Source organism: Camellia sinensis, chromosome 10 (assembly GCF_055761805.1).
Source record: "Camellia sinensis isolate YWXY chromosome 10, ASM5576180v1, whole genome shotgun sequence".
NCBI classification, from domain to species: Eukaryota; Viridiplantae; Streptophyta; class Magnoliopsida; order Ericales; family Theaceae; genus Camellia; species Camellia sinensis.
In genome coordinates, this window is record NC_138970.1 from 25,276,020 (window position 1) to 25,301,650 (window position 25,631).

The following is a 25,631-nucleotide window of genomic DNA, read 5'->3' on the forward strand; positions in this document are numbered from 1 at the left end:
TTTGTTGTAAACTTAAACTGAAAGTTGATAATCTATAAGCATAATTTAAAAAAAGTACTCTGAATAAATCACAACAAATGGTCCAATACAAAATCTCAAAATAAAGTCATAAATAATTTATTTAAAAATGTTCCTCAGTACTAATTCCCCTATTGTCATTCAAATATAACAGTCATAAATAACAGACTCTTCATTCTTCAAAATTTGGGGAGTCTTCTAGTTTGATATGTAGAGTAGAGTGTATAAGCTAGGAGAGATTGTCATCAGGTAGAACTAAAAAGGGTCTGAAGGTCAAAAGCAGTCCAATCGCCTCGATCAAGTTTAGGGCGAAGAACACCATATGATTACCTGCATATCAACATTACTTCAGATGATAAGAACTTTAAAGCTAACATATCAATGTTTCATCTTTAACATAATTTACATGACATAGACATAGGATTAGAAACATGGAATTAGAATGCTATATTATAGCTTTGTACCTGGAAAAAAGTAAGCACCTTGACGCGTTTGTGCCCAAGAAAAGCTGCAACGATGGAGAATCATCCATGTTATACAATAAGATCAAATGCATGAACATGGAATTAACATTAATGATGAACATAATTAAACATATAAGCTTTACACAACTTATGCAGTATTCCTAAAGAAGGATATCAAAATGTTTCAGAAACATAAGAGAAATGAAAAAAGAATATGAAAACTTGAGGAATGAGAACAAAACTAATGCCTACGTATGTAAATGTAAACATTCACAATAATCAAATTATTGAACATGTTGAGAACTACACACCTCTTTACATAAAGGGCACAACAAATGTACAATCGAGAAGTAAACTCAATGTGAACCAAGAATTATTAAATTAATGTCAAACAAGTCAATCTGTATATGATTCTAAATAAGCATAAGATTCCAGCCAAGTCAAAATTTTACAAAACTATCAAAAAATAACAAGATTAATAATAAACAAAGGCTAAAAAGGTTTCCAGGGTGTGGGAGGCCATTTAGACATCTAGTCTTTTTTTATTTTCCACCCATTCTTTTTAACAAATCTATCATCCAATAAAGATCCATGAATATTTGAAGCTCATTAAAAAAGGTTTGAATTGTTAGTTGGGGGGGGGGGGGGGGGGAGGTTTGCCATCATAAGAGAAAACATAAGAAATATAGAAGTAGGGATGAAAACAGAAAAGAAAAAGTGCCAGTGACGAGGAAGGAACTTATAGTAACAAAAAAAGAGAACGAGTGACTTAAACTTGCTTGTTCGATCTTTTCTCTCTAGATTCAGACCAATTTACAAAAACTGAGCAACTCAATTATTATCCACATATTATACATCATTAAGTTGATGTATTACAAGAATGAGAAAAACTCAATTAATCAAAGAAAAACTTACAGTGAACCTCCTGCAGCTGGACCAACTGCTTTAAACAGAGACATTGCAGACATAGAAATGCCATTTGCAGCTCCTCTTTGTTCTTGTGACTGAATTTTACATCAAATAATCACCCAATGAAAAACAGCTTATGGACCTAAATTGCAAATTGGAAAGAGTTCCAAGGGAGAAGACATATACACTACAGAAGGGGGGAAATTACCACAGCTCTATTTTGCAGAAGAAACAATCCCGTTGTAATGGATACCTGATATTGTTTAGAGTACACATGTAAGGGAAACATCAATCTATTGCAAGAAACAACTTTTGAAGCTGAGCTTAATTTAGTAGAACTTGGCACAGTGGTTTGTTGAGCCTGAGTTTGAGTTGAGAAAACATGCTATTTCAAATTATGCTTCCTAAAAACAAGGATGTTCAGAGTAATTATTAGGAAATGATATTCACACTTCCCTTTCAGGTTATCACACATTGTTTTTGTTCTCTTGCTTCTCACCAGGGGAGTTTGAATCTCATTTCCCTAATTAAAACATATTCCAATCTGTTTGCATGAATTCAAAATTATATGTATCTGCCATTTCCACTGCTAATTGTATCCATTTACAATGAAAAAAGTGGACACACATATTGGCAAGCTACTGGAATATTCATCAGCATGAAATTGGTGTTTTTTCAATTAACAAATCACAAGCATTCCACAACTAATTATGCCTAAACACATATCAAATGGGTCAAATGCAATAGAGTAGCAGAAACTGCATTTTAGATAATATTCTGCTATGAAAAGAACTTGTCATCTGTGGCCAAGAACATGAATATTCTAACTCAGCACAAATATGAGATCGATGTTTCAGCTGTTAACATATATGAATGTGTAGGGCACTGGTAAATAGACACAAAGGACAGTTGTGTAAATGTTTTTGTGAGGAAAAATGTATTCCCTTGTCCATGTTATTTTTGTCATTGACAATTTCATTCCACAGGTGAAGTCTATAATTGTTTAGCATAGTTGAGCCCTTGAGCAATTCTGGAGTGGAAGATGAAGACTCGAGATAAAACAGACTATTATTGGAAGGTAGAAAAAGTTTTGAGTCTTGGTTTGCACTTACAGAGAGAACGTTCTTTAGAACAGATGCAGAACTAACCACCAATGCGAGACCAACACCAGAGAGCATAGCTATGTACGGGTAACTAGATAACAACGGTATGGATAAAGCCTTAACATAAAGCCAATTATAAACAACATTAACAAATTAACAAGAACAGCATAAGCAAATTGAAGTAGAAATAGATTGAACAGAAAAGGATTGTTAGAGGCATACAGCTCCAATGCGAGAAACCATTATGGGCCCAACAATTCTCACCACCAAGGGATACAAAAATAGCTGGAAAAGTAAGAGCCCAAGCCCTAATAGTCAGAAAAAAGAGGTCAGCTATCCTTGTCCTGAACAAAACAAGGAGAACAGAAAAGAAAAAAGACGAATGCAATGGCAAAAGAATGGTCAAAGAGCACAAATTTTGTTATAAAAAAAAATTATAAAGTTGAATCCAGAGGAATAAATTACTTGATTAATGAAAACATTAGCATGTTATGTCAAGGGTTTTCTTTTGGAGGTTACAATTACATAAAGTTTGTTCCCTACAGTAGGCAAATGAAAGCTTGGTAACAAAAAAAGAAAAAAAAAAAATGTATTTAAAGGAAATGTAGGACTTGTTTGCAAAGAACATAGACACGTGTATATATATATCTGTGACAGCAAGAAAAAGAATTTAAAAGGAAATGTAGGACTTGTTTGCAAAGAATATAGACACTTATATATATATATATATATACCTGAGACAGCAAGAACTTCACCAACATCTGCAGTTGTATAGCTCAATCCCCCATAGCTCCTTGGACTGACAGCCCACAACGAAAATATCTGAAAAATATTAATATAGCAACAAGACAGCATCATGGTTAATCCATGATTAGAATAATTCCTAGTTGGTTGGCAATATTGAGTATGAAGATGAACAAGAATATACATTAAAATAAACCAAATATAAATACCAAGCATTGTGATCTGAGGTATTACACTACAACATAAATTTACCTTCAATAAACTAAAATTATTTCCTTGAATATATTGGTACATGTCAAATTGCATGTTGTGCAGACAATACTGATTTCAGACAAGCAGATTGCCAGCATTGTACTCTCAACATTTGTATTTGACAAGGGACGTGATTATGTACATTCTGAAAATGCTACAAAAAGGTCATTATTCAGCTATGATTTTCTGGTCTAAATCATGCTATAGTAGTAAATGGCCTTCACTTGAAATATCATTTTAAAGAGGACGAGGTTAATTTAAAAAAACTCCACATTGAACTACAGACCAAAGATCTCCAAAAAAAAAAACCACACTGAAGTTTTTTCTATAGTGTACAGATACCATTTTCAATATGTCATTTATCAGAACCATCTCAGCATAAATCAATAAATTACCCTACTAGGATAAGGTTACAGTCTCATTGAACATAAAGATGATAAAAGACAAGTTACACAACTTGATGGGGTTGAGATGCTATGAAAAATTGAAATTTATTCAAAAATTTCAAACAACCAGAAGCTTAGACATGAAAACCACCTCCGTATAGGCCATATCATGAAGTTGGAAAACACAATACACAATGATAGACGACATTAAGGGCCAATTTTTTAGAAGGCTCATAAATGAAGTTGAAACTTCTCCAGAATTTTTCACTTCTTCCAAAGCATTGGACTCATTAGTTGCAGCCTCTAATGCATCACATGAATCATCTTTTCCATTATGGTTGTGCAGCGTTTCCTACAATGACAAAGAAAAATGGTACTACATATTTTTTAGAACTAGTAAATGATAATTTTTAGAAAGTTGAAATGTATAGAATAAAAATGATAAAAAGCATTAGATTGAAAGAAAAACATACCGGAAGCCAACAACAAACAATGGATACAAACAATGTGAAGAGTGATATTGTAAGGCAAGGCAAGAAGTAAGGAAACCTAGAATTTAACATCCTGTCATTCTTTCTTACGAACACCAAGGATAAAAAAAGAAGAAGGAAATTTCACAATGAAAGATTAAGAGAATACGAAAAAGTAAAAAGTTGATAATATATCTCACCTCCCAAAAATGGATTCTTTAGAAAATATATTGGGATATTTTTCTGCAGGCTGCAACATGTAGACATTCAAATGAACTTTTAAGTAACAATCTGAGTTTCCATTCAAAGCAAAAGTTAAATGTGTATATATATTACATGAAAGTTAGTTTTCCATGATTCGTATTTTACGTAGAGCTCTTACTGACCAATGCAAAAGTGAAGAGAGATTTTTCCTCCATATACAAGGCATGAAATTGTGGTGAAAAAAAATATAAAAGCGTACTTTATATATATCAATTCAAGAAAGACTTGTCTGAACAATGTTGGCCCATTCAGCCATATCTAGTGTCATATCTTTTGTGAAACAATGATCCACAGAAATTCAATAGTTAACTATAAACCATATAAAGTTCACCAAATTACCATATGCAGGCAGCACCTTGAAGGCCAAAAATGACTTGTATTCTAGAAGAATAAGGGTTATTAAATCATACAAAATGTTTCAACACATGGAAGATTTTAAAGGACAATGTGGATACCACAAGAACAGGGCCATAAATAGCTAAAATCCTATGCTTGGCGGTTGAAATCCCCTAGAGTTGTGGATACAATTTTGCATCCATTCTGAACAAATAAATAATTACCATTAATGTTAATAAAAAATCTTTCAGCTGATTAAAAGTTCAACAATTTGTGTACATCATTTCTTCATTCTCAGGAACATATACTTGAGTTTGAAGAAAGAACAGCACCTGTGCAAGAAAGCCTCCAAGAGCTGGACCAATTACCAATCCTATGCCCCATGATGTGCTTACCTGAAATGAACAAGATACTTCTCCGTGAGAATTATGCAGCACAACTTTAGACATAGATTTGGGTAGGGATCTAGAAAGGGAAATGAGAAGGCGAGGGAAATGGAGAAAAACTTTAGCTTATATTTCATTCACATTTCCCTCACAGTTTTTTCTTTCCCTTTCCAAAAACCCAAATCCATGATTCAAAACACATGCTTAGGATTCATGAGAATCTGATAAAAGATTCTTACGATTGACATTCCCAAAGCTTGGTATTCTTTACGGCAAACTTCTGAAGCATATGCCTGGGTATATTGAAAGACAAATATTTACGTGAAGTGCAACAAAATATCAGAGAATAGTGAAGAAAGATAATATACACAAACACATTTACAATTGGGGACCCAAACAGTAGGCCATTACCATGGAGTATGATTCGTCAGCTCATTATGTATTCTATAGAATCGAACATCATCTACCTAATGATTATAATAGTAGCACATGTTTGGCTTGCTTATGTAGGAGAGGCTCGCCACATGTGAGGAGGCGTGCTGAGGATACAAATAACAAAATTACCCATCTCTAACAGTTTTAGATGACTTAGTGCTCAACAATTTATTAGCCACATGCACATTTTGAAAGACCACCCCCTTTAGAAGATGTAATGTATATCTATAGAAACAAACGCCAGTAGAATTGCATAATTGATAATTGTAAAGAACTCATATATATAATATGACATACATACCCTCATCGGCCCAAGTATTCCACACAAACTTCCAAGAAGAAACCTTGTACAAACTGCCATCCAAAAGTTTGTACTAAGACCAAAGAGAGTATTAAAAACAACCCTGTGATGAACATCAGACAAAAAGATGGAAAAAAATTGACATGAGAAAAATCTACTTTGGAAAGTGAAAGGGAAAGGGAAAGGGAAAGGGAAAAGGTAGATAAAATATGAATAAAATATACTTACACTTCACCTAGTTTCACACACCTTTTCCCTTTTATTTTTCAAATTCCTTCCCAAATCCCTCAACCAAACACAAGTTAAGCTAGCTAAACATCATCAATGGAAATTTGAACTAATATGCAATCAAGAAATAGATGTCCGGTAATACTAACACTGAAATGGTGCCAAACATTATGACAGGCTTTCTACCATACCGATCAGCCACCATCCCCCATAGAACAGAAGTCAAAGCTCTTCCAAACATAAATGAAGATCCTTCAAGAAATGAAAGGAAAAACAAGGGAATAAGCAAGATAGACAAAGTTAATATACCTTCAAAAAAAAATGTATGCGGAAAATATGTTCACCTACATAACCAGCATAGTAACCAATATCTTCCTCCCTTTTTGCAATATGGAAGTCTCTTATCTGTGGAAAGGCTCCACATCACTATAAGGTCAGATCTTAAATGAACAAAAAAATAAAAATTACCACAATAATATTTGCAATATAGACCAGACAAACAAATAAATAATACTTTCTGTTTTCACTGCAATAACCATGAACCGACACATCCTGAAAAATAGTCAAGTATCTTCCCAGGTGACATTAGTTTGGTTACTGCAGTCAATGTAGAATAAACAGGTTTTCCAGAATTCTCCTTTCATCATTGCGACATACTTTTAAGAACACAGAATATGCCTTTTCGTTGTAAATTTTCATGTTAAGGTCACACAGTTCAGTCAAAAACATAAACACCACAGTGGAAACATTAGGAGTACGATTATCCACCTTTTTTTTTATATAAGAGACTCAGTAAATTGATATTAATAAGTCCCATTTAATCCACACAAAATGGATAAATTACAAATCCAACCCTTGAGGTTTACTTAAAATACAAATTACCTCATGTAATTATGAAAATTACACCCTGCCCCTTAAAGTTTCTAATTTCATAACAAATGGGCCCTTTTATTAATAAATCACCAAGTCAATTAATAATTTTTGATGATGTCAAAAATTTATTTCAATTAATAATTCAGGTAATTTTTTTATTGTATAGGAGAGCAGCTAGGAATTTTATTTTTTCAATTAATTCTGTTAAATAAAAAATTATGATAAGGGGGTATTTGTAATTTTTCAAATCACAAAGGACAATCTATATTTTAAACAAACTTTATGGGGTATATTTATAATTTACCCGCACAAAAAATGGTAAACATTTAGATCAAGCATCCAAGTTATTTTGGGGCACAAAAGCATGAAACATGAGTTCCAGAGTGTAATATACATACCATGAAATATAGGAAAGGAAAAAGTGACGATATTGGCAAAGCTGTACATTTTATCCCACATGAAAAAGAAGAAGAAGACATGTTAGGATTCAATTCTTTGAGAAAAAATATAAGACTAGCAGACAATCAGCCATATTTGTTATAAATGGTGATAACATAAAGCAAATCCAAGATCACCATCTCCAATTGGTTAAGCTCAAGCATCCAACTGTAAAGTTTGGAACATTAAAATGACATTGAGAGAGTATGACCCAGTGCATGAGGTAGGCTCCACTAAAGTGCCACCCGGGATGCTAACGGCAAGCCTTACCGTTGAGAGAGAACAACAAAGTCCATCATTTAAAAGTAGATTCCTAGATTGTATCAGACATCACTTGGCTATATTTCAACTGTACATTGCTTTTAAGAAGAAAAAAAAGGACACCACCGTTGATGCAATTATATTTGTGTGTTTGTTTTTCTCAAAACTTACTAAATGGAAATCCATAATTCAATGACCTCATGTGCTATATTACGGGGACTTGAATATTGGTGTCATTACAAACTACTTGTACCATATCACACAAGGATAAACACGAAAAAAGAAAAAAGGAAATCCAGATATAAAAGTAAGACACATTACTCATACGACTCAATGCTACAATTCACATTGTGCATATTCAAGTTATGGTTTGCATTGTTACGAACTACTGTAGTATTTGGTTATGAACTAGCAAATTGTTAAATCAAATTTGATTACAACGTGTTTGGTTATATTTCAAAATCATATTGGTTATGAGACTCAACATGTGTATAATCAATTGGTTATGATTCAATGTGTGAATGATCAATGATGTATATTCATTTTTTTTATCTAACAACTGAAACTAGTGCATATAGCACGCAGCTTTTATGGGGACCTTACAGTATAATTTCCACATGCAATATATTAAACACACATCATATATATGAATATACATGAGTAATGATGTAGGCCGAAAGGTACCACATTAAGGCCACTTAAGTTACATTTTTAGTCTTTCAATTTTGTTTATTTGGTGGAGATGATGTGTTTCGTGCACTTGTACAGATTTGGCAGGATATATGAAAATTCAATCAAAAAGGGCGCGAAAGCAGATTTTCCGTGCGAGAAGTGAAGAATCCGAGCTAGCCAGACCACCGCACGTGCAACCCACCACCGCTTGAGCGGCCCACCTAGGGACGCGTGCACAGAATTTTTGGTCTGTTTTGCTCAGAATAAAAGGAAGAAAAATAGCCAAACCTAGGGTTCGAAAATTAATTCAAAGCAAAGGGAGGCTAGGGTTCTAAAGAGGTGATTTTCTCCTAAAGCTTGAAGGACACTTCCATGAGAGTTTCTTCCTCGTCTTCTTCCTTTTCTCACTCCTCCATGAGTGGCTAGTCGTCTTTTCTAGGATTTTGATGAAACCCTAGTCATGTGATAGGATTTTTCATAAGCTTTGATTGTGAATCGGTTTGAATCAATGTATGGATGATTTAGAAGTTTTTAATAATTTTTTTTTTCATCTCTTCAAGTATTTTACTCTCTGTAATTGTTTAATGCTTTTCATACATTTGTTTTCTTTGTGTTTGCATTCAAAGTACAAGACGAGCCATGCTACGAGAGACGGGTCGTGTTGCTACCATAGTTTAAAGCAAACGACTCGTACTACTCGAGATGATTTGAGCCTGTACTTTGAATGTGACAACCCTCTTGAATTCTTTACCCTAGGATTTTTTCCAAAAATTAATATCTCAAACCCTAATTTCAATATTCAATTTAATTATTCAATTTCATTTAATTCTTGTTTAGTCATAGCATCCTCAAATCTTTTTAACCAAAATTGATTTAGGAATTTAGCGATTAAATTAGTTTAATTTCATAATTGTCCCTGTGGATCGATACCTGAACTTGCCATTATTCTGAAATAATTTGGTATAGTTTAGTGATTTATATTTGGTGTGTTCAACGACCCATCAAAAGTATTTTACTCTTTGTGATTGTTTAATACTTTCCATACATTTGTTTTCTTTGTGTTTGCAGACGAGTCATGCTACGAGAGAGGTCGTGTTGCTATCATAGTTTAGAGCAAACGACTCTTACTGCTCGAGATGATTTGAGCCTGTACTTTGAATGCGACAACCCTCTTGATCAATATTTCAAACTTGTAGTTGTGAAATATTGGGTATTTCAAACCAGATTGCCATTGATGGCCGATGTTAAATCTCGTTCATGTGGTTAGTGGTGAATTTTTTACCCTAGGATTTTTCTTAAAAATTAATATCTCAAACCCTAATTTTAATATTCAATTTAATTATTCAATTTCATTTAATTCTTGTTTAGTCATAGCATCCTCAAATCTTTTTAACCAAAATTGATTTAGGAATTTAGCGATTAAATTAGTTTAATTTCGCAATTGTCCCCGTGGATCGATATCTAGACTTGCCATTATTCTGAAAGAATTTGGTATAGTTTAGTGATTTATATTTGGTGTGTTCAACGACCCATCAAATTTTGGCGCCTTTGCCGGGGACTTCTGATGAAATTAGTTAATTTAAAGTTACATTCTTATTTTAATTTTTAGTTTAGGATTTTATGCTTTCGTGTTGCTAAGTGTGTAGAATATTTGCGATTGGAAACATCACTGGAGTGCAAGCGAAGCATAACCAAGTTTTTAAACAAAAATACCGCAGCACCAAAGTGTTTAAAAAAAACAGAAGCAAATACTCGCAAGCAAAGCACCAAAGTGCTAAAAAGAAAGACAAAACTCAATTGGAGGTTGGGGACAACGTGTACACGTCAAGCATCCGCAAGACGAGTAAAGCGTTTTCGTTAAATCACTATGAGTATTTCTCCCTTTGGTATTTTGCTTTCATAACTTAGTGCACAGAGTCGAAACTTCGTGTGTGTGTGTGTGAGTAGTGTATGCACAGGCACCGTTCTTGTCACCCTGAATTGTGGAGTTTAGACTTTGAACTAGAAAGGACTCTTAGGAAACTTAGAGCCTATGCCCGTGTTCCTAGGCTTGAATATTCATATTCATACTCATACTTTGAATCATTATAGATGGAAAATCCAAATGTCCCGAATGGGCCCAATCGGACCCTTAAGGATTATTTCACACCCACTGCATACACATCACCATCATGCATCCAATTACCCAACACCACTGCTGCTCATTATTAGATTAAGTCCAGCACCATACAAATGCTCCCATCATTCCATGGACTAGCTCATGATGATCCTTATAAACATTTGAATGAATTTCTAAAAATTTGCTCTACAGTGAGGATCCATAATTTCACAAATCAGGCCTTAATGTTGCAATTGTTCCCATTCTCATTAAAGGACAAAGCCAAACACTGGCTGAACTCCTTACCTGCTAATTCAATCACAACTTGGGACCAATTACAGTAGCGGTTCTTGGAGAAGTACTTTCCCATAGGTAAAACCAACCAACTTAGGCGAGCCATCACCAATTTTGCTCAAATTGATGGCGAGCAATTCCATGAGACGTGGGAAAGACTTCGTGACCTTCTCCAATAGTGTCCCTACCACCAAGTGCCTGATTGGCAACTTGTGTTGACTTTTTACTATGGCTTGACTGAGCCTCAGCGCCAAATTGTGGATTCTTTGTGTGGTGGGACATTCATGTCTAAAAATGATGACGAGGCATGGCAATTATTTGAGAACTTAACTGATAATTCCCTTCACCATGCCTCCGCAGCCTGGCAAGTCCAGCAACCAATAGTTGGAGCCCCGAAGAGGGGGCATTTATGAGATCGGGCAAAACCTAGAGTTAACCCAACAAGTAGAGGCATTGTCCCACAAAATAGACCAATTATTAGTTGCGGGACATGCCCCTACACAGCAAGATCAGCCTCAATTTCATGAGGTGTATGCTATTTGTGCGAGCCCTGCTCATGACCTGAGTAAGTGCCCTTCGGCATCACAATTTCCGGAGCTAGTCCAAGAGCATGTGAATGCGGCTCAAAGATTCTTCATATTCCAATACATATAATCCGGGATGGAGAAATCACCCCAATTTTTCATGGAGACCTCCTTCACAAGGCACTTCTTACAATCCTCCACCACCAAGGCAGAATTTTAATAATTTTGCCAACCAATTATCCTACCGATCACCGCAACCTTATCGACCCCCACAACCATACCGGCAACCACAACCCCCGCATGTTCCTCAAGGCAACTCAGCCTTTGAGACTTAGGTGTTAGAAGTTCTCTCAGAACTTAAGGAGTTAGCACCAATAGTTCACTCCCACACTCACTTTATTGCCAAGCTAGAGAACCAATTGGGTCAAATGGCTAACAACATGAATAGGAGAGAGGAGAGAAAATTACCGAGTCAGACTGTGGCCAACCCTAAGGGACAATACGGGGCAGAGAGTTCGGGTGGGAATGGAAAGCACCATGAGCAGGTGCAAGCGGTGATTACTTTGAGAAGTGGGAGGGAGTTAGAACCTTAATCAGTTGCGTCTAATGCAACTAGAGCTAAGAAAGGTGACCACGGTGGTACACCCAATGAGAGCAAGGGTGAGGGAGAAACACCTAAGAGGGATGACTTAGTCCCTAACACTTCATATGTGCCTAAGGCACCCCTTCCCCAATGCCTTGATACACCGTCTCCTTTTAATAAGAAGGCGGCATTCATGGAAGCGATGATGGAGGTCTTTAAACAAGTAAAAATCAACCTCCCCCTGTTGGGGGCGATTAAGTAAGTACCCTCTTATGTTAAATTTCTGAAGGACCTTTGTACGCAAAAGCGTAAATCTAGGACACACGTGTCCCAAAAGGTCATACTCACGGAGCAAGTAAGTTCCATCTTGTTGAATGACACAACCCCTAAGCTTAAAGACCTAGGTGCCCCAACCATTGTATGCATTATTGGGGACCATTTCATTGATAGGGCCTTGTTAGATTTAGGGACTAGTGTCAATTTGTTGCCGTACTCTGTGTACGAAGAATTTGGGCTTGGCAAGTTGAAGCCCACTACTGTTACTCTCTAGTTGGCTGACCGGTCCCTCAAAGTTCCACGTGGCATGATTGAGGATGTGTTAGTGCAAGTCGATAGGTTTTACTTTCCTGTTGACTTTTTGGTTTTAGATATGGAACTGGTAGCCAGTTCTAGGAAACAAATCCCGGTGATCTTAGGTCGACATTTCTTGGCTACGGCCAATGCATGCATAAATTGTCGTACCGGGATTATGAAAGTTTCATTTGAGAATATGCAAGTGAAACTTAATGTTTTCCAAACATCCCAACAACCCCATGAGAGAGAGGAGTGCTTATTTGTGGATGTTGTGGATGAGATTATGGAGGAAGCTTTACCCTCCATTCTTGTAGAGGACCCTCTAGAGACTTGTCTAGTTCATTTTGGGTTTGAGAATTTAGATATTGACGGGTCGGTTGAGAAGGTAAATGCTTTACTTAATGCTTCTTCTACACCGAATTTTCCTCCATGGAAAGCCCGGTTTGAGTCACTTCCTCCTCTGTCAAGAGAGCCCGCCATACCATCTTTAGTCACACCACCTACACTTGAGTTGAAGCCACTCCCGGCCACACTCAAGTATGCATTTTTAGGGCCCCAGGATACTTTACCAGTCATCATTGTATTTGACTTGACTGCAGAGCAGGAAAGTTAGTTAATGAGTGTTCTTGTGGCACATCGGAGTGCTATAGGGTGGTCAGTGGCTGATTTGAAAGGGATAGATCCCTCTGTGTGCATGCATTATATTCATCTAGAGGAGGATACCAAACCTTCTTGTGAAATACATCGGAGGCTTAATCCTAATATGAAAAAGGTGGTGAAAAATGAGGTATTGAAACTGTTAGATGCGGGTATTATATACCCTATCTCGGATAGCAAGTGGGTGAGTCCCACACAAGTGGTGCCCAAGAAATCGGGCATTACTGTTGTTAACAATGAGCGAGGAGAGTTGGTCCCCACACGAACCACTACTAGGTGGCGAGTGTGCATTGATTATAGGAGATTGAATTCCATGACTAGGAAGGACCATTTTCCTCTGCCATTTATTGATCAAATTCTTGAGAGGTTAGCGAAACAGGGTTTCTATTGTTTTCTTGATGGCTACTCGGGGTATAATCAAGTCCCGATGTACCCTGCTAACTAGGAAAAGACCACATTCACTTGCCCTTTTGGCACTTTTGCTTATAGGCGCATGCCTTTTGGCACTTTTGCTTATAGGCGCATGCCTTTTGGGCTATGTAATGCACCGGCGACTTTTCAACGGTGTATGATGGCTATTTTCTCTGACATGGTAGAGAAATTTTTAGAGGTCATGGATGACTTCTTCGTATTTGGGCTGTCTTTTGAGGAATGTCTCCAAAACTTAACCAAAGTCCTTATTCATTGTGTGGAGACAAATCTGATTTTGAATTGGGAGAAGAGTCATTTTATGGTTCGCGAGGGGATAGTGTTGGGACATATTGTGTCCCCTCGAGGTATAGAGGTTGACAGAGTTAAGGTTGACCTCATTGCAGGTCTTCCTTCACCCAACTCTGTGCGTCAAGTTAGGTCTTTCCTAGGGCACGCAGGTTTTTACCGTCGATTCATCAAAGATTTTAGTAAAATATCCCGTCCTTTGTGTAGTTTACTTGCTAAGGACGCACCTTTTGTCTTTGATGAAGCTTGTCTTAAAGCCTTTGAAACATTGCGAGCGGCCCTTTCTACTGCCCCTATCATGTAATCTCCTGAGTGGTCTCTCCCTTTCGAAATCATGTGTGATGCATCTGATTATACCCTCGGCGCCGTCTTGGGCCAAAGGGTGAATAAAGTGCCCCATGTCATATCCTATGCTAGTCGTACTCTTTCTGATGCTCAATTGAATTACTCTACCACCGAGAAAGACTTGCTAGCTATGGTGTTTGTCCTAGATAAATTCTAGTCTTACCTCCTAGGGTCTAAAGTCATTGTGTTCACTAACCATGCCACTTTGCGGTACTTACTATCAAAGAAAGAGACCAAACTTAGATTGATTAGGTGGATTTTACTCCTTCAGGAGTTTGACCTAGAAATCCGGGACAAGAAGGGATCCGAGAATGTAGTTGCAGATCATCTATCCCGCATCTTTATTGAGCACACGAGTGATCCCTTAGCCTTGCACTACTTGTTTCCGGACGAGCAACTTCTTGCAGTTTCACACGTGACTCTCCCGTGGTTTGCTCATATAGTAAATTACTTGGCGGTTGGTCAAATTCCGAAAACTTGGTCTAAGCAAGACAAAGACCGATTTTTTTCACAAGCTAAGCATTATTTCTGGGAAAACCCAGAATTGTTTAAGTATTGTTCGGATCAAGTGATTTGGCGTTGTGTGCCTGATAGTGAAACCCATAGCATTCTCACCTTTTGTCACTCTCATACATGTGGCGGCCATTTCAATGGGCAGAAAACGGCCACCAAGGTTTTGCAATGTGGGTTCTACTGGCCCTCTATCTTCAAAGATGCCCATAGCTTCTGTAGAGCTTGTGAGCATTACCAACGCATGGGCTCTATGTCACGGCGAGATATGATGCCAATGACTCCTATTTTAATTGTTGAGATTTTTTATGTTTGGGGCATCGACTTTATGGGTCCCTTTCCACCATCTTTTGGCTTTGAATACATTTTGGTGGCTGTGGACTATGTCTCCAAGTGGGTGGAGGCAGTGGCAACCAGAACGAATGATCATAAGGTTGTGGTTAATTTCCTTCATGAGATCATTTTTTGTCGTTTTGGGTTCCCATGTGCCATAATTAATGACGGTGGCAAACATTTTTGCAACCGATTCTTCGAGGCATTAGTGCACAAATACATGATTACTCACAAAGTTGGCACTCCCTACCATCCCCAGACTAGTGGTCAGGTAGAGGTTTCTAATAGGGAAGTTAAACACATCCTCGAGAAAACTGTGAGGCCCGATAGGAAAGATTGGTCCACTAGGTTAGTTGATATACTTTAGGCCTATAGCACTGCATATAAGACACCCATCGGGATGTCTCCATATAGGATTGTGTTTGGAAAACCGTGCCATCTCCCTGTTGAGTTAGAACACCAGGCTTTGTGGGCCATTAGGAAATTTAATTTTGACATGGGCAAAGCCAGTGACCATCGAAAACTCCAACTCAATGAGTTAAAGGAGCTCCGCAATGATGCGTATGAGAGCTCTAAAATTTACAAGGCTAGGACTAAGGCATTTCATGATAAACGTATTTCTCGTAAGTCCTTCGAGCCTCACCAAAAAGTGTGGCTGTTCAATGCCAAATTGCGGTTGTTCTCGGGTAAACTCTGGTCTCGATGGGATGGCCCATATGAGGTTATAGAAGTCTTTAAGTATGGGGCGTTTGAGATTAAAAATCCACAGGATGGCACGACCTTCGAGGTCAATGGCCAAAGATTGAAACATTATGTGGATGGTATTGAGAAAGGGGAGATGATTGAGGTTATCCATTTAACGGCCCCAATATATCTTCCATAGTGATTACTTTGAGTCTAGGAGACTTTAATTTCTCTAAAGGTGTAATTCCTTTGGTGTTAGCCGTGCCTGAACGACATCTGACGATCTGGTATAGCCACATAACTGTGTTTGTAGTGAGTTTCTAGGAGACCAACTTAGATGGTGGAAATTAGAGTTCGAATGGCAAAACTTAGAACGTAAAGGTTTGGAATTTCCGAAACTAGAGTCTGGTTTAAATACCCAGGGGTGTGGAGATTGCTTCAAAACCACCCCGGCTTGAACTCTGTATGGCAGCCCCATAGGTCAAGTTAGCTTTATACGCCTCGATTCTGGATACCGAATCACCCTAATCTGTCACCCTGTTGAAGAATAGGGAAAGTTACAAACACTGTTAGGGAGAAAAGTAGTACCCGTGATTTTCGCGTAAAGATTATTACTTTTGTTACGCATTTTGATATTTTTCGATGTTCTATTTTTATTTTTATTTTTAAATGTGCATTGAAGGTAGAAATGGTTTAAATTTTTATTTGAATTGTGATTGGGTTTGTGAATAAAATAAAATATTTAAAAAAAAGAAAGAAAAGCCCCAGACCACACGTGCGGGGCCCACATGGGCGTACGAGCAGAGCCTCCACAACAAACCACACAAGCGGATGGGCTGGGCGCACAAATGGCCCAAGCCCAAATGGCTACTGTTTGCAAGCCGTAGGAGTGGCCCACTTTCGCCACAAAAGCGGCCCAAATTCAAAAAAAAAAAAAAAAAGACCGCACGAGCGGATGGGCTAGGCGCACAAGCGGCCCAAGCCCAATTGGCTACTGCACAAACGCCGCAGGAGCGGCCCAATTCCGCCGCACAAGCAGCCAAAAATAGGCGCTCATGCGGCCCAAATGGGCGCACGAGCGGTCCAGCAAAAATATATATATATATATATAAATAGAACCTACAGACTTATTTTATTTATTTTAATTTTTATTACTTATTTTATCTGATTTCATTTTATTTTTATTTTTATTTCTATTTCTTCTTTTTCTTCTTAAAAAAAAAAAAAAAAATCTACAGTTAGTTTATTTATTTATGTTTATTTATCTATTTTATATTTCATTAAAAAAAAATCGTGCATATATATATTTATATATTTTTCTTTTATCTTATTTATAAAAATAAATAAATAAATAAATAAAATAAAAAAATAAATATAAATAAAAAAACCTTTAACCAAACCTTAACACACTTGTTGACTCTCACTTTCCCAACCATCTATCTCACTCTACCTCTCTCTTCTTCTTCTTCTTCTTCTTCTTCAATTTCTTCTTCTCTCTGTAAACCCCACACACCCACAAACTCCATCAAACCCCACCATTATCAACCTTCACCCTCCTTCTTCCTCACCACCATCTCACAGCCGGTGCCCTATTTCCTCTCCGTCCGTCGAATCTCCGGCGACCACCATTTTTTCCAGCGAATCATCATTCTTTCTCTCTTTCTTCACTACTTAAAGGTAAATCATCCCTTTTTGTTTCAAACTTTATATTTCTTCTGTCAATCTTGCATTGTAGTGAGATTTAAGGTTAGTTTACCATAGATCTAGTGTTAATCCTTAAAAAAAAAAAAAAAAAAACCTCAAAAATCAAGGTAATAATAATAATAATAATTTAGCTTATTTTTATTTACTATATTTATTTAGTTTAAATTGTTTAGTTAGTGATTCTCGTTAGTTTAATTAGTTAGTGGATTGTTGTTATTTTTATTTTTATTTTACTTGTTTAGTTAGTGATTTTATTTTTATTTTATGATGTAATTGTTCGTTTAATTGTTTAGCAGTTTAGTTTTTATTTTATTTTATTTTATTTTCTTCTCTTTACTAACTTAGATTGTTTAATTTAATTTAATTTTCTTATTTATTTCATCTTTGTAGTTCCACTGTGTGTTTGTAATTTTGCCTCATATTAACTTAGTATAAGTTAATTTTTTGTAGTATGTTTAATAATATATTAAATAACTAAATAAATAAAATTCCAAAAAAATAAATAAATAATAAAAAAATATAACAATAAATCCGGTGGTGTGATGACAATAAGGTTTTGAGTGATTTATGCATTTGATGAGTGCTGATATAATGGTTCCACATTTTTGGTTGTGTTGGTTGAATTATTTTGTGCAGCTATGTCTTCATCATCCCGCCGAGCACCCAAACAGCCTCGCAATGCCAACATTGCATTTAGGGATGTGCCAACCGCTGCTTGGGCCAACAAACCAATTGCATGTGATACATCATTTGATGTGGACTTCTTTCGTCGCCATCAAACCACTGCGTAGAGTATTCAACAACTTGAAGACCGAGGCCTCCTAGGCATCTGCACCGTCACTGAACCGACATATCCTCGCATTATGTGACTCTTTTATCAACATATGTACATCAGCGACAAGGCCCCGGGAGCTCTGTGCTCCCTTGTTGACAGAGTGGAGTTAGTGGTCACTCCAGCTTCAATTGCCGAGGTCCTCCGCTGTTCCATGGACCCTATCAATGTAGAACAGTTCCCGATATTCACTTGGGAACTCACCATCCCGGCACTGGTAACTGAATTTTATGAGGGGCGTCAGGATGATGACAACCATACTAGCATCCGGCGGGCTAATTTACCACACCGCCTTCTCTTCCTCGATGTGGTACTGAAAAAGAATGTCATTCCTCTTAGTGGACTTCCTCCGTGCCTTGCATCGATTTGACTTCGGGTTTTGGGTTGACATCCCTACTTTGATCTACAACCAGATGCACCGAATCCTTAATGAAGTCAAAATACGCAATACCCGGGACAGTTCTACATGGGCCCTCCCATTCGCCGACCTCATCACTACGCTCATAAAAGACCAAGAGATTCGCCAACCTCATTACTGCGCTCATAAAAGACCAAGAGACATACCCACTTCAAGCTAATGAGGTTCAGCTTCCGCCGCCCACACTTTATGGTAAAACCCACTGGCACCAAACCACTGCTCGCCTGCCGCCTCCACTACTCCTCTCCGAAGCCCCAGCCAATCCTAATGATGCCCCAGTCGAGCCTGCCGCCGCACCAGCACCAGTACCACAGCCATTCCATATGATGAGGGCTCAATATTAAGTTCTTTTGGATAATCAAGCCGCTATTCAGCAATCTATGGTTGATCTCCGAACGACTACCAGGCTTATCAAGATTACTCACAAGCGGCATTTGTTGGGTATCAACAGTCAGTTACATCTCTACAAATTGACTTCTATGCATACTGGGAATCGAGTGAGCAGTGGTTTGATCAGCTTGGCGCTAGGGTTCATGATGAGGCGTTCGAGACTCGAACACTGATGCATGCCCTATTTGAGCAGCATTTCCCACCACCGCCGGATCCACATCAGAGATATCTGTATATTTTCTTTGTTTTCTTTCCTTATTTATTTTGTTTTGTTTTATTTTATTTTTCTTTTCCTTTTATACTGTACCGGAAAAATATATATATATATATATATATCAAAGTGTATGTGTGTTTGGGTGTCCTTGCCTCGTTGGATGTGCGCTCACGCTGTCTGGTAAGATCCTCTCTCTCATTTTACTATCTAATGTACAATTGCTTACATTGAAGACAATGTTATATTTCAGTTGGGGGGTGAGGGTATTTGTAATAACCATTCATGTTTGTACTGGTTGCACTTGATTGCACCACTTCACTTCATGTTTACTTTGTGCCAGTATGGTAATGATATGAGCGTATGTTAATTGGGAAACATAGTGGGCTTGTATAAAAAGGGTTTATTTGGTAAGTACTCACATGTGATGTTCGCACTAGGATAGTTGTTTGTGTTTGTGGTATTAGTACACTTATCATGAATATGCCTTAATTCACATGAACACACTATCATAACGGTGACCTCTTTGTTATAATCCTTGGTGTACATCATTGATAATGGCTAAGGTTGCAGAAAAGAATACATGAGTAACCAAGATTCTTAAAATAAAAAAATAAAAAAAAAACACTTGACTTGTTTGGGTTCGTTACCTCTTTAACTCGAGTTATTAAGCCCGTAGGGGTATTTCTACACCTAGTGCCCTAAAACCATCTGGTTTGGGAGTTATTGGCCCAATACTTGCTACATGGGTTAATTAGAAAGCTTAAGGGACCTAGACATTGCATAGTTAAGAAAAAATAAGGAGAATGGCTTGTTCGGATTCGTAACCTTTTCAGCTCGAGTTATTAAGCCCCTAGGGGTGTCTTTACACCTAGTGCCCTAAAACCGTCTGGTTTGGGAGTCATTGGCCCAATGCTTGTTACATGGGTTGATTAGAAAGCTTAATGGATCAGGACATTGCACAGTCTTTCAACAAAAAAAAAATAAAAAAATAAATTGAGAATCTTGGTTGCAACAGTTTAGTTTTTCTGTATATGTTGAGTGTTATTATGAGTTACGCTGGGCTATTATAGTGGACAGTTAACTAACATGGAGATTGCACTTTACACCGAGACTACTAATGATGTGTCTACTAGCATTCACAAGTACAGGAGACTTTCCTTTTGTATTAACTGAATTGTGGTTTTGGCTCAATAGATTCCTTCATACTTGTCCACTGTGCCTTCAATGACTCATCATGTCTTAATATCATACTGTAGTGGCACATAAGTTGGTTTTTGTGTAGAGTAGTGTGGTTAATTGTTGTTGAGCAGATATGATTATGTTGATGTTTGTGGGTATCATTTCTGAAAACCCTCATGAGAGTATACTTGTCCACTTAGGGTAATCTTGTAGTTTAAAGGCTTGTTGCATATGCTAAATGCAATCGTGATCCCTACGAAAGTGGCTTAGAGTATTTTACTTTTTTTTATTTCTTTTGTTTTGCTTAAGGACTAGCAAAATGTAAGTTGGAGGATGTGATGTAGGCTGAAAGGTACCACATTCAAGCTACTTAAATTACATTTTTAGTCTTTCAATTTTGTTTATTTGGTGAAGATGATGTGTTTCGTGCACTTGTACATATTTGGCAGGAAATATAAAAATTCAATCAAAAAGGGCGCAAAAACAAATCTTTCGTGCAAGAAGTGAAGAATCCGAGCCAGCCAGACCACCGCACGCCCACCACGGCTTGAGCGGCCCACCTAGGGATGCGTGCACAGAATTTTTGGTCTGTTTTGCTGAGAATAAAAGAAAGAAAAATAGCCAAACCTAGGGTTCAAAAATTAATTCAGAAAAAAGAGAGGCTAGGATTCTAAAGAGGTGATTTTCTCCTAAATCTTAAAGGACACCTCCATGAGAGTTTCTTCCTCATCTTCTTCCTTTTCCCATTCCTCCATGAGTGGCTAGTCGTCTTGTCTAGGATTTTGATGAAACCCTAGCCATGTAATAGGATTTTTCATAAGCTTTGATTGTGAATCGGTTTGAATCAATGTATGGATGATTTAGAAGTTTTTAATAATTGTTTTTTTTTCCATCTCTTCAAGTATTTTACTCTCTGTGATTGTTTAATGCTTTCCATATATTTGTTTTCTTTGTGTTTGCATTCAAAGTACGAGACGAGTCATGCTACGAGAGACGGGTCGTGTTACTACCATAGTTTAGAGCAAACGACTCGTACTACTCGGGATGATTCGAGCCTGTACTTTGAATGCGACAACCCTCTTGATCAATGTTTCAAACTTGTAGTTGTGAAATATTAGGTATTTCAAACCGGATTGCAATTGATGGCTGGTTAAATCTCGTTCATGTGGTTAGTGGTGAATTATTTACCCTAGGATTTTTCCCAAAAATTAATATCTCAAACCCTAATTTTAATATTCAATTTAATTATTCAATTTCATTTAATTCTTGTTTAGTCATAGCATCCTCAAATCTTTTTAACCAAAATTGATTTAGGAATTTAGCGATTAAATTAGTTTAATTTCACAATTGTCCCTGTGGATCGATACCTAGACTTGCCATTATTCTGAAAGAATTTGATATAGTTTAGTGATTTATATTTGGTGTGTTCAACGATCCATCAATGATATACAAATAGAAAAATAGTACACCAAATCAATACAAAATAATATGCAAGTATTGATTTTAGGATAAATTACACTTTGCCCCATTTATGTTTGATCACTTTTCCACTTTGGCCCTTTCAGATTTATTTTTTTCCACTTTGGCCCTTTCTATTTCAAATTTTCCCCATCTGTTCAAAATTAAATGGAAAATATCATAATAACTGTCACATAATATAAAAAATATATTATTATATTAAAGTTTAAATTTATGTTAGAAATGTGATATATCTATAATAAAATATTTCATGTCACGTGACTGTTAACGTGTCATTTTTTGTCTAATTTTTAACATAAATTAACTTTAGTAGTAAACTGAAAAAAACTTAAAATATGAAGGACCAAAGTGGGAAAAAATAAACTCTAAGGACTAAAATGAAAAAGTGACCAAATACAAAAGGGCAAAGTGTAATTTACTCTTGATTTTATTATTTTTAAGCAAAAGCGTAGAGGTGGAAAAAAAAAGATTTATATAATTATTTTGGTGCTTCACTTGCATTATGTTTAACAAATTAGATAAAATATAGATATATACATACAAAATTATGTAATCTATACTATATATTAAGCAAAAGGGATTTTTAACCCCAAGCCTTGTGGGAGCTCCAATCCCCCAATCTAAATTTCTTAATTTTTTGATTTTTTTTTATAAAAAAATTCTTAATATTTATTAACTTCTCTCAACTCCCAAGTCTTACCCTCATAATAACACTTTAATGCATTAAGAACAAGCATAAAAAAAATTCTTTGAAATCCAACACATGAATTCCTTGAAAATTTCCAACACATATGATTATTATCACTCATAATAACACTTTAATGCATTAAGAACAAACATAAAAAAAAAAAAATCGTGAAAAATCCAACACATATGATTATCATCAAAATATTAAACTTTAATATAATATAAAAAAGGAAAAAAAGAAGACATTTAAAAAAAAAAAAACATTTTAAAATCACAATTCACATATATAGATAATTATAAAAACAATCCGTGCATAAGCAAAAGGGGGTTTTTAACCCCAAGCCTTGTGAGGGCTCCAATCTCCCAATCTAAATTTTCTGATTTTTTTATTTAAAAAAAAATTATCTTTGCATTTATTAACTTCTCCCAACTCCCAAGTCTTACTATCATAATAACACTTTAATGCATTAACAACAATCATAAAAATAATTCTTTGAAATCCAACACATGAATTCCTTGAAAAGTCCCAACACATATGATTATTATCCCTCATAATAACACTTTAATGCATTAAGAACAAGTATAAAAAAAATTTATTGAAAAGTCCAACACATATGATTATTATCAAAATTTTAAACTTTAAATATAATATAATAAAAAAAAAGACATTTAATTCGTTGAAAAGTCCAACACATATGATTATTATCAAAATATTAAGGCCAAGTTTGGCATCATCAAAAAAATTTAAAAAGTCAAAAAGTCACTATCCTATTTAAGTCACATCATCTTATTTAAGTCACATCACCTCTCTAACACATCATTTCAAACCCAACCCAAATCCAACCCATACTTGATAAAAAGTCAAAAAGTACACTTATTTAGTCTTTCCAAACTTGACCTAAATTTTAATATAATATAAAAAAAGAAAAAAAGAAGACATTTAAAAAAAATTAAAGATCACAATTCACATATATAGATAATTGTAAACATAATCCGTACATAGTACGAGTAATATGCTAATTAATATAATCAGAATGGAGGTAGAAAAAGCAAATCCCGCCCTCTCCCCATTTTCTATTGGGATATGGAAAACCCGGGCAAATTGCCATTCCTACAAAAGGGAAAGTTCATATTTTTCAAAAATTTCACTATCTTATCATTCGTATGAAATATTATTATATATATATATATATATATATTTGGTTATATAATGTGTACAAATCAATTTGGTGTGAACTTTGTCACACTTTTTTTCGATTCCCATATTATCCCATACAAACTACCTCATATTTTGATTTAATAATTTCTTACCCATCAGGCGTGCAAACAATCTAGTATATAAGTAAAACACAAACACTTTCCACTAATTTCAGAACACTGTTAACTGATTTGAAAACATTTATTTTTCATCATTTTTAATACAATAATGATGCATCCCACTAAAAATATCACCACTAATAGTATTAATGCATTAAAAAAAAAAAACACAACTCCAAGATCAAAATATCACATCATTAATGACGAGACCCACTGTCACCTAATTAGTGGGAGCACTAATTAGTGCTCCAAAATATTTTTCTTTTTAATAGGGTAAATCAAACTAACCTCTTCTGACACGTTTGAAATTTTAACACAATTACAACCACATGCTTTTAACAGTAACGATATTGACCACAAAACAAAACTCAAATGATCTGAACCACTGTCACTGGGCTGGTGGCAGATACAAGCACATCAATGGTCAGGTACATCAATGGTCAATACACGAGGTGCTCGGATCCCAAACATTTTCCTACTTTTAATAAGACTAAAAAGGCTGAAAATAGTATGAAAATACAAAGAAAAAATAAGGGTATAAAAGAGAGAACAATAGAAGCTAACAAATTTACGATGAAAGAAAAGCATGTGCGAATTAAAACCCAAGGGAGTATAATGTAATTATCTCACACTAGTGAGATTTTTTTTGTATTTCTCCCTAAATCTCATAGAATTCAGTGTAATCTACCATTTTAATATCAATATTCTAGGGCACTGATTAACATTTGCTTAGAGAGAGAGAGAGAGAGATGAACCTGCACATAGGACAACAATCCAGAGAAAGAAGAAAAGCTTGACGGGGGGACCTGGGTTGGAGTCCTTGAGCTGCTCAATCTTACAACCAGGGCAATCCTCCTTGTAATGACTACTACTAGTTCTAGTAATAAATGGTTTCTTCTTCTTTTTCAGAAGCAATGTTTCTCTCTCCTCTGCCATTCTCATACCCAATTTTTTTTGTCTTTGCTTCTTGGGTTTGTTGGTATTTATATAGGGAAGAGCAAGAGATGGGTCTTATCAATTCGGTAAATTACACCGACGCTTTGGTTCAATTACAGCCCATCTCACGTTTTAAAAATTATATTTTTATTCTTGTAATTAATAATTTCATTTCTTAATTTTTTTATTTATATAATAGGTAACAATTCTTAATAAAAAATAAAAAATTATATTTAAAAAAAAATAAAATAAAGGAAAAAAAATAGAGGAAGTTAAGCAAAATAAGAAAAAATAGAGTGGATTAATTTAATGTTTTTATTCCGTCTAAATAATTATAACAACAAGAGAATTAGTGTAATTTTTCAAACGTTATAGGATGATATGTATTTATTTCAAACCTTAGGGGTATAAGTGTGATTTACCCCTATTCAATTTTGAGTAATATTACAGCCTTGTTTGGCAACATATTATTTTAATAATTTTTTGAATATTTAATTAAAATATAAATTAAAAAAATTATTAAGTTTTGAATAATTTTTTAATTTTTTTTAAAAAGATAAATAAAGAGAATATAGAGTTTATGCCTTTTTATATAATTTGTTCACTTTTTATATTTT

General features: G+C 35.8%; 1 protein-coding gene across 4 annotated transcripts; it reads right to left on the minus strand.

Moving 5' to 3' along the window:
• Positions 1–44: 44 nt before the first annotated feature.
• Positions 45–25,129, minus strand: LOC114276552 (protein ZINC INDUCED FACILITATOR 1). 4 transcript variants are annotated; one of them, XM_028218334.2, is made up of 17 exons: positions 24,834–25,129; positions 7,568–7,608; positions 6,641–6,701; positions 6,446–6,548; positions 6,069–6,171; positions 5,572–5,625; positions 5,279–5,341; positions 4,547–4,596; positions 4,350–4,425; positions 4,028–4,228; positions 3,229–3,316; positions 2,717–2,802; positions 2,504–2,611; positions 1,600–1,644; positions 1,398–1,486; positions 483–526; positions 45–348 (listed from the first exon to the last, which is right to left on the minus strand). In XM_028218334.2, exons 1-17 carry the CDS (start codon positions 25,018–25,020, stop codon positions 248–250), a joined length of 1,500 nt encoding a protein of 499 aa, XP_028074135.1. In that variant the 5' UTR covers positions 25,021–25,129; the 3' UTR covers positions 45–247. The 4 variants fall into 4 exon arrangements, with proteins under 4 accessions (XP_028074135.1, XP_028074137.1, XP_028074136.1 ...); XM_028218336.2 differs by having other exon boundaries at positions 6,645–6,701; positions 24,834–25,059; XM_028218335.2 differs by having other exon boundaries at positions 6,641–6,736; positions 24,834–25,033.
• Positions 25,130–25,631: the final 502 nt, after the last annotated feature.